Source organism: Tachypleus tridentatus, chromosome 12, assembly GCF_004210375.1.
Source record: "Tachypleus tridentatus isolate NWPU-2018 chromosome 12, ASM421037v1, whole genome shotgun sequence".
NCBI classification, from domain to species: Eukaryota; Metazoa; Arthropoda; class Merostomata; order Xiphosura; family Limulidae; genus Tachypleus; species Tachypleus tridentatus.
Genome location: NC_134836.1, coordinates 135,694,091 through 135,705,039, shown reverse-complemented (window position 1 = coordinate 135,705,039; position 10,949 = coordinate 135,694,091). Strand labels below are relative to the sequence as shown.

General features: G+C 34.1%; 1 protein-coding gene across 1 annotated transcript in view; it reads right to left on the bottom strand.

Moving 5' to 3' along the window:
- The window catches only part of LOC143235810 (piezo-type mechanosensitive ion channel component 1-like), an 11,008-nt gene extending 4,910 nt beyond the window's left edge, over positions 1 to 6,098 (bottom strand). Inside the window, exon 1 of the mRNA XM_076474004.1 lies at positions 6,069 to 6,098. Coding sequence (XP_076330119.1) covers positions 6,069 to 6,098 — 30 coding nt within the window. The remainder of the gene's footprint in view (positions 1 to 6,068) is intronic.
- Positions 6,099 to 10,949: the final 4,851 nt, after the last annotated feature.

The following is a 10,949-nucleotide window of genomic DNA, read 5'->3' as shown; positions in this document are numbered from 1 at the left end:
AACATTAGTCTTGTGCAGTCATGTGAAAAGGGTTTCTTGCATGTACAGCCTGTTTCTAGTCACCCACAGCATCTCAATGGGATTAAGATCTGGGCTTTGACTCGGCCATTTTCAGGACTCTCCATTTCTTAGTTTTCAGCCAGTCCTTGGTGGATTTACTGGCATGTTTTGGGTCATTGTCGTGTTGCAGGGTCCAGTTCCGCTTCATCTTTAATTTTCTTACAGATGAACTCACACGATTCTCAATACACACAGTACACCCTCTGATACACAGTAGAATTCATGGTGGATTCTATGATTGTGAGCTGTCCAGGTCCTGCTGCAGCAAAGCAGCCCCAAACCATGACACTTCCACCTCCATGCTTCACAGTTGGTATGAGGTTCATTTCCTCATACTGTATTTGGTTTACGCCAAACATGTCCTCTGTTCTGGTGTCCAAATAATTCAATTTTGGACTAATCTATCCAAAGAACATTATTCCAGAGGTCCTGGTCTTTGTCTACATTCTCTCTGGCAAACTTCAGTCTGGCCTTGATGTTTCTCTTAGAGAACAAATGTTTCCTCCTTGTACACCTCCCATGCAAGTTAAACTTGTGCAGTCTCTTTCTGATTGTAGAGGCATGCACTTTCACATCAACAGTAGCCAGAGCCTGCTGTAGGTCCCGTGATGACATGCTAGGGTGTTTGGAGACCTCTTTAGCATCTTGCGGTCTGCTCTTGGAGTGAACTTGCTTAGACGACCAGACCTGGGCATGTTGGCAGTTGTTTTGAAAGTTCTCCACTTGTTGACTATTTTACGGACAGTGGAATGAATGAGTTCAAAACATTTTGGAATATTTTTTAAATCCCTTACCAGACTCATAAGCTGCTACAATTTTCTTTCTGAAGGCCTCAGACAGCTCTTTTGCTCTCACCATGGTGCTTACTCTCACTTCAACAGTCAGGAGCACACCAAACTAAATGTCTGAGGTTTAAATAGGGCAAGCCTCATTCAAAATGCTGAGTAACGATCTTATAATTATGTGCACCTGGAGTGATACACTCTACAAGTGTAGAGGGAGTCACGTACATCACGTGAGCATCTTATGCTCCTATTGGTTAACAAGTGACGCATGTTGATTTGCCTGAGAGACATGTTGAAAGCGTCAGGCTTGTGTCGCACATTATTTAAAGATTTCGCGGTTAGAGGGTAACATCAAACCAGAATAGCTACTCTTGAGATAAAAGGTATGCACATTTAGGAAAAAACATTCTCTATGAGGAAAATTATAACTTTTTAATTTTCAGTGGATTGTAAAAAAACAAAATAAGTCTGTCTCTTTTGCATGAAAGTTTGTTTACGGAATTACAGTTCAAACATTTCGGAATTCGATTCACCGCAGTGAGAACTTTAACACACAAACTGTTTAAGCGTTTTTAAAAAGTCATATTTGAACTTTTACTGCTTTTATGAAACTTAATTAAGCAGTAATAAGAATTATTTAAATACATTTTAATGCAAATAAGAGATTAAAAATATGTTAGGAAAGTTTTAATTGATTAAACATCCATGAATCTCAAAAACATAAAACATAAAACCTTTAATACGTCAAAACCCTTTAATTCATATACTGAAAAATAAGCTAGCGTCATTTAGTGGAATCTACAGCTCCTACATATCATAAGAATATTCATTCTCTTCTTTAGGCGAGTTTCGAAAGTGAAAATATAGGAGGTGCATATTCCAGTAAATGGCACTAGAGTACGTTTCAGTAAGCCTGAATACCTGTGTTTAATCAATACAAATTGTTAATAAATCTGAAATTCTTCAACTATACTTTGATTTGTATAAAATATCTTGTAAGATTGTATGAAGTTGTGGTGAACTCGAACTTTGTGAACCGTCCGAGACATTGTACACTACCCTAAAACTGAAGGTACTGTCGAGACGGCATAGGGTAAAATTTCCATCAAAAACATTAACGTTTGCACGCTGTATTCAATAGGTTTATTAATAAATGACTTGAATAATTTCATTGAACTGATTCTTTTAACTTCACGAAGAGGAAGATGTGTTATAACAATGCTTCGTTTTTAAAATATATATCCTCTTCCATACTATCATGTGTCCCGTGATTATGCATCGATTTTTTTGATTACTTCGACTCTGTATTAATTTCAATACTTCTCTTCCATTGTAATGCAGACCTTAGTAGAAGTAGTACGTAGACATTTTTAAACAATGAGAGCGGGGCGTCACTTCACCCCTGCCATATTCTGAGTTATTATTTACATAATCACATTGTCTGTAGTTTCCAAATACTCTGGCCCGGCATGGTCAAGCGTGTTAAGGCGTGCGACTCGTAATCTGAGGGTCGCGGGTTCGCATCCCCGTCACGCCAAACATGCTAGCCCTTTCAGCCGTGGGGGCGTTATATGTGACGGTCAATCCCATATGCCCAAGAGTTGGCAGTGGGTGGTGATGACTAGCTGCTTTCCCTCTACTCTTACACTGCAAAATTAGGGACAGATAGCCCTCGAGTAGCTTTATGCGAAATTCAAAAACAAACAAACAAACCAAACAAATACTCTACGCCAAGCATCAGTTTTGATAAACATGAACTAAAGTGTAACTCCAAACAATTAGGTGACAATGGTGTTAATGTTTGTCTCTCTTGAGATTAGATAAAACAGAACGATACTTTATGTGTAGCCCATTCTAGATTGTTGCTCGAAGCGGATTATTTTTATCCAATACCAGCGCTAAGGACTCTCTTCATAAGAGCCTCGAAAATCCTTTAGTATATGTATCTTCAGTGTACTATATAACTGGTCTTTCAAAATAAGTTTTGTATCTATTTGTCAAACTTTTTAAAACCAAACTCGAATTTTAAGATATTCTACGCTATGTACCATAAAATTTATTCGGTGCTAGATAAAGTTATGAATAAGCGACATAAAATGAGAAATACTTGTAACAGAAACGGAGTGTGTGATGCCCCCCTCCCCCAGTGGAATGTCCGCAAACTTGTAATGTTAGAAACCGGGTTTCGATATACGTGATGGGCAGAGAACGGATAGGGTAGCTTGTGCTTAAATTAAAAAAAACAACAACACGAACCTCGAAATATAAGGAACCCATAATAAAAACGTTTTATCATGATCGTAGCTCAAAGTGAGAGTTCTTGTTATGTTGACCATGAATCTAAATATGTAGTATTGTATTATACTTATCACATCTGAAAAGATTGGTAATATTGTCCTCGATTTCAAATTAGAAAAATTCTAATATCTTGACCATGACTCCAGATAATGAAATAAATAATTAAAAGATTTAAAAGACACTTTATCAAATATCAAACTCATCAGCACTAAAGAGTAACCGTATGTGTCAGCAACAAACAGAAACTTTACTGACATATATTTAATTAATTTATACAGAGAACCCTAACGGCTACTCTATCGCAGAAATGAAAAGGTGTCACTTGAGACAAGATACCCATTACAATAGATTTATTTAAAAACCCGGGTTTTCCAGTTATGAGTCGGTACACATGTGACACCAACTTGAGAAAATTTACAAGTAAAGTAAGGAATAAATGACAGTCTAATTTTATACCAAGAGATAAACACTTTATTTTCATATATAGGTTTATAATAATGAAAAACAATAACACTGATTACATACAAGTTTACCATTTCAATAACTTGTATTGGATTCATAACGTTTCTCACCCTATGAACATTAATTATTTAACTTTAACATCTTTACATTATACATCATATTTCCATCTGGCAATATTATTAGTGAAAGAGAGTACAAGTTACAGCATACACAGTGTAGTACAAGTCTTGCACAAATAGGTATATTGTTATTTTCTGTCTGTATAGCTCATGAGCTTAGCTAGGAGAACTGGAAAACCTGGAACAATCTCAAGGCTGGGACAACCAACTACCTGGAACCCTCTGGAGCAACCTCAAGGCTGGAACAACCAACTACCTGGAACCCTCTGGGGCAACCTCAAGGCTGGGACAACCAACTACTTATGTATGGTGAAGAGACATCAATTTTTAAATGGTGTTGCACCATAATGGTGGTGTAGACTTTGAGGTGATTGGTCCAGCAATTAGAATAGACGTGTCTCTTTTGAGTGATTGGTGCCCAGTAAGTCAGAACTAGATGCCAAATGACGTAAATGGCTACCTGTGTGTACACTTTCTCATATTATCTTGTATTTCTTGTATGAACGTCTTTCTGACCAGATGATATTTTATTGTAACAATGTTAGTACTTTATAGATACTTTAACATCAGTGAATATATTTATTTACATTTACACAACCACTTAGTTATGATAATCTTACATGAGAATTCTTTCATTTCTCACTGATATGCAAATGATGTTTAATACAATGTGAATTGTTCTTAACAAATGTGTTCAACACTCGCCTTTCGTTAGTATTTCAGATTTAGTAGTTTGCATGTGTCCATTTTGAAGTGACAGTTCAGCGCGTGAGAGAGTATGTTTGCTTATTTTATGTGCTTTAGAACTGCAAGCATTATGTTCCATTGAACTTTATTTAGGTATTAATTAGATGTTTTAGCCTAATTGTTAAAGAATATGAGAATGAATGGTATGTGTCTTGTTATCATGGAAACGTGCTTCACAGTGTGGGTGCACTGTAGGTGTGATATCCTAGTATTTGATCAGGAAAGAGTTGTACAATCAGGGTTCAAGAAGTGAAACAGCATATTAAACTATAACAATATTAATATACAAATTCAACACTTACAAAATATAGCTAATAAGCATGTGTATGGCCACGACTTGACACTAACATTGATGAACAATATATAATAAACATCAATATTATTCGAAATAATGAAAGATCCAGAAAGAAAGATAAACTAATTTAAAAAATACAAAAATACTTTTCAATGTTAATAACAATATAAACAGTAATAATTCACTATCTTGTGGCTTGGTCTTTATTCACTGAGTAGGGCATGAGAGCACATCCTATGTGATCATAAATTTACATAATTTTCTTCCCTATTAATAGTTCTGTATGTGACCACTAGGGAAGCTGGTGTTAGTTTCATGATTCATACATATATGCTCAAAATATAAATTATCAACTAGAAGGTGAATTAGCATTTTAATGAACTACAAATTCTAAGATAAACTTAATGATAGAAAGAAATACTAATGATGCAAAGCTCAGTGCACTTGATCATAACGAAAGCGATTTATCATATTTCTTTGCCAACAATTTTAAAGCTTATACCAAAACCACGTAACGATATGTCCAGCTTATCAAATAACGCTAAACACTTTTTAAATTATTTTATTCTTGTCATGCCACTACTGCTCAGTTGAAAACACTAACTGGTTGATCCAATAATATCATTCAATAATCTACTTATTATGGGAACAAAAGTCTGCTTCACTCTGGTTTGTAACCGTCTCTTGAAAACGAATTTTAGTTGAGACTGTCAGTTTTGGTTTGTTGTTTATTCAGTTCGGATTTTAGCGGTAATAAACCAGATTCTAGTTGCTATGCTAGATTATTGGTGGTCACGTGATTCTCAGCGTTCAGTTTTTGATTCGTATTGATTTGACAATTTGTACTTTTTCATTATTTATTGTTATATGAATTAGCTTTCATTTTAGACGCAGTATTTGTTTTAAGGGGTAGAAATGTTGTTTTTAAAGCAAAGCGAAACTGGGCTATCTTTGTTTATCGCAAGGAAAGAAACCTTGATTTTAGCGTTGTAAGTGGCTCGGCATGGCCTAGCGCGTAAGGCGTGCGACTCGTAATCCGAGGGTCGCGGGTTCGCGCCCGCGTCGCGCTAAACATGCTCGCCCTCCCAGCCGTGGGGGTGTATAATGTTACGGTCAATCCCACTATTCGTTGGTAAAGAGTAGCCCAAGAGTTGGCGGTGGGTGGTGATGACTAGCTGCCTTCCCTCTAGTCTTACACTGCTAAATTAGGGACGGCTAGCACAGATAGCCCTCGAGTAGCTTTGTGCGAAATTTCCAAACAAACAAAAAAACAAATAAAGCGTTGTAAGTACGTAAACTTACGTCTGTGCCCATCGGAGGATGGCGGCGCATGTTTGGTAGAACTCTTGGTGAGGAGAAACCCCCTTGAAATAAAAATGTATCTCAGAACGCCTGGTATGGGTATTAGCACTTTTAGTGATAAGTTCTCTCCTTATCAATAAAAGTGTTAATACCCGTACCAGCCGTTATGAGACACGTTTGGTATAACTAATTATTGCGTCAAGCGCGTAGTCGCGCTCTACACGCAGTGTAAGCGAATCGCTACACGGGACAGACGACTTGGCTGCCGGCATTATTGCAGTGACATAGGTAAGTCAAGAGCGCAGACGCGTTCCTCACGCTATGCAAGTGGATACTTGAACGGGTTTCTCACTAATAATATTGCAGTAACTAAAGTGTTTACTTCGATCCTAATCGTGTGTAAAAACAGAAAACATTTACGTACGTAATCCATGTTTCAGTAGCTTCTTAGTATATAAGTTGTTGTATTTGTAGAGCTCTGTGTGTATGTGTAATACTAAATTAGTAGTAATAGCTGATTCAAAATGGAACTCGTGCATCCATAATGAATGTTGCCTGAAACATTTGACAGCAAGTCCAATTCCTTCTGAGCGAATATTACGAATATCCATTCCATATACCTGCTATATCCAGAGTCGACGACGCCTTTCGTATGGTACCAGAATTTGACAGGTGAGCTGGGGTATGACAGACAAATTACATGTTCAGACACTATTTAATTATCAGACTGTGTGACGACAAACGTTAAGGTGGCAAATTACTTGTTTAGACACTATTCATGCAGTTATATACATTTATATTTATCTTAAATTAAAAATTAACAATTACAAGTAAGATTATTTATTTAAAAAAGCACTATAATTATATTTAATTAAGGATTAACGTATACAAGTTTAATCAGTTCTATTTATCATACAACACACCATAATTATGTTCAAGTAAGACTCAATATATACAGATTTAATGACACTTATTTATAACACAAAACACAATAATTAGATTTAATTAAAAAACCACACATATAGGTTTAATCAGTTTTATTTATTACTAATCACAATATATATATATAGGCTTAATTAAGGATCAATATATACAGGTTTAATAAATTCTATTTATCATACACCACACCATAATTATATTGAAGTAAGGATCTATATTTACAGGCTTGATCAGTTTTGTTTACAACACAATAAATAATAATTATGTTTAACTAAAGATCAACATATGGATATTTAATAAGTTCTATTTACCACACAACATATAATAAATGCGTTTATTTAAAGAGCAACATACACAGCTCTAATCAATTTTATGTTTAGCAAAAGACACCATAATAATGATTACTTAAGGATCATCGTTTATAGGTTTCATCAGTTTCATTTATGACAGAACACATCATAATTATATTTAAATAATGATCAATATACATAGGTTTATTCATTTCTATTCATCACACCACACATTATGCTTATGTTCAGTTAAGGATCAACATTTATAGGTCTAATCATGTGTATTTATAAGAAAACACCATTATTATGTTCAGTTAAGGATCAACATTTATAGGTCTAATCATGTGTATTTATAAGAAAACACCATTATTATGTTCATTTAAGGATCAACATTTATAGGTCTAATCATGTGTATTTATAAGAAAACACCATTATTATGTTCAGTTAAGGATCAACATTTATAGGTCTAATCATGTGTATTTATAAGAAAACACCATTATTATGTTCAGTTAAGGATCAACATTTATAGGTCTAATCATGTGTATTTATAAGAAAACACCATTATTATGTTCATTTAAGGATCAACATTTATAGGTCTAATCATGTGTATTTATAAGAAAACACCATTATTATGTTCAGTTAAGGATCAACATTTATAGGTCTAATCATGTGTATTTATAAGAAAACACCATTATTATGTTCATTTAAGGATCAACATTTATAGGTCTAATCATGTGTATTTATAAGAAAACACCATTATTATGTTCATTTAAGGATCAACATTTATAGGTCTAATCATGTGTATTTATAAGAAAACACCATTATTATGTTCAGTTAAGGATCAACATTTATAGGTCTAATCATGTGTATTTATAAGAAAACACCATTATTATGTTCAGTTAAGGATCAACATTTATAGGTCTAATCATGTGTATTTATAAGAAAACACCATTATTATGTTCATTTAAGGATCAACATTTATAGGTCTAATCATGTGTATTTATAAGAAAACACCATTATTATGTTCATTTAAGGATCAACATTTAAGGTCTAATCATGTGTATTTATAAGAAAACACCATTATTATGTTCATTTAAGGATTAACATATAGAGGTTTAGTCAGTTCTATTTATGTCACAATACATAATAAATAGGTTTATTTGAGGAGCTACATATACAGGTTTAACCAGTTTTATTTATAATAAAGCATACCATAATCATTTTTAATTAAGGATCAATATTTACAGTTTGAATCAGTTTTATTTATCACACACCACACCATAATTATATTCAGATAAGGATCAACATTTACAAGTTTAATCACTTTTGTTTACAACACAATCAATAATAATTATGTTTAATTAAAGATCAACATATACAGGTTTCATCAGTTTCATTTATGACAGAACATGTCATAATTATATTGAATTAAGGTTCAACATAAATAGGTTTAATCATTTCTATTCATCACATCACACATTATGATTATATTCAGTTAAAGATCAACATTTACACTTTGAACAATTTATCACACAACACACCATAATAATGTTCAATTAAGAGTCAACATATACAGATTTAATCACTCTTGTTTATAATTCAAAACATAATAATTAGATTTAATTAAGAATCAACAAATATGTTTTATCAGTTTTAATTATAACACACTACAAAATATCTAGATTTAATTAATGATCAACATATAAAGCTTAAACACGTTCTTTTTACCACACAGTATATTATAATTATGTTCAATTGAGGATTAACAAATAACGGCTTAATTAGTTTTATTTATTACCAACACATCATAATTATATTTAATTAAGGATCAGCATTTGTCATCTCTCTCACTGTTGAGAGTAACACTCAACAATTATTTGAATGTTTTATGTTGACTTTGTCAGTATTAACAGTAACACTCTTCAATTATTGGAATGTCTGTTGTTGACTTTGTCAGTATTAACAGTAGCACTCTTCAATTATTGGAATGTTTGTTGTTGACTTTGTCAGTATTAACAGTAGCACTCTTCAATTATCAGAATGTTTGTTGTTGACTTTGTCAGTATTAACAGTAGCACTCTTCAATTATTGGAATGTTTTGTTGTTGACTTTGTCAGTATTAACAGTAGCACTCTTCAATTATTGGAATGTTTGTTGTTGACTTTGTCAGTATTAACAGTAGCACTCTTCAATTATTGGAATGTTTGTTGTTGACTTTGTCAGTATTAACAGTAGCACTCTTCAATTATTAGAATGTTTGTTGTTGACTTTGTCAGTATTAACAGTAGCACTCTTCAATTATCAGAATGTTTGTTGTTGACCTTGTCAGTATTAACAGTAGCACTCTTCAATTATTGGAATGTTTGTTGTTGACTTTGTCAGTATTAACAGTAGCACTCTTCAATTATTGGAATGTTTTGTTGTTGACTTTGTCAGTATTAACAGTAGCACTCTTCAATTATTGGAATGTTTGTTGTTGACTTTGTCAGTATTAACAGTAGCACTCTTCAATTATTGGAATGTTTGTTGTTGACTTTGTCAGTATTAACAGTAGCACTCTTCAATTATTAGAATGTTTGTTGTTGACTTTGTCAGTATTAACAGTAGCACTCTTCAATTATTAGAATGTTTGTTGTTGACTTTGTCAGTATTAACAGTAGCACTCTTCAATTATTAGAATGTTTGTTGTTGACTTTGTCAGTATTAACAGTAGCAATCAACAATTACACTATGTAACAAAATTTTTACTTTTTCTTGTTCCTGGGCAGAAAGTGTTATTTTCCAATTTCTTGTAAATGAAAAAGACCTGTTTTTCTCTTCATATTTTGCTTTTGTGACCTGGGTAATGAAATTTTCAAATTTACTCATTTTCCAAAACATTCCAGGTAGATTTAGTGCTGAGCAGCTTATAAAGAATTTTCTAGAACTTTCCACAGTAATATATATGTACAGGGGCTCACCATTCACCACTTCAATTTAGTTCTAGCTGCCTAAGTGAACATAGGCTTATCCAAGGAGGCTTTACCAAGTTTCCCTGTTATCTTTGCCTTTGGGACAGCAGGGACACCACTGTGCGCTACAACAGGAAGCACTGGCCATAACGGACAGAGTACTCTATGTGGAGGTACAATGTTAAGTGTGAGCCACTAGTGGACCTCCAGAAGGTGTTGTTCCCGCCAATGCACATAAAATTGGGTTTTATGAAATAATTTGTCACAGCTTTTGATAAGGAGTCTGCAGCCTTCAAGTGCCTTCGAGACTTCTTCCCTAAGCTGTTTGAGGCAAAGGTCAAAGCTGATGTCTTCGTTGGACCATAAATAAAGAAGATTCTGGAGTGCACAAAATTCCCTAAGAAGCTCACAAGGAATGAAAAAAAACTTGGGGCAGCTTTGTCGCAGTGGTTCGAGGCTTTTTAGGCAATCACAAGGCCGAAAATTATGGGGAACTGGTTGAGGCTCTGGTGAAGAACTACGGCAAAATGGGCTTCAGGACGCCCATCTTGATAAATTCAAGGACAACATACTCAGAAGAACAAGGCGAGCGCTTCCACCATGATATACTAAACTTTGAATGCCACTACAAAGGAGCGTATAACGAAAACATGATGAGAGACTATTTGGGAGCTGATACATGAAAGTGATTTACATTACAG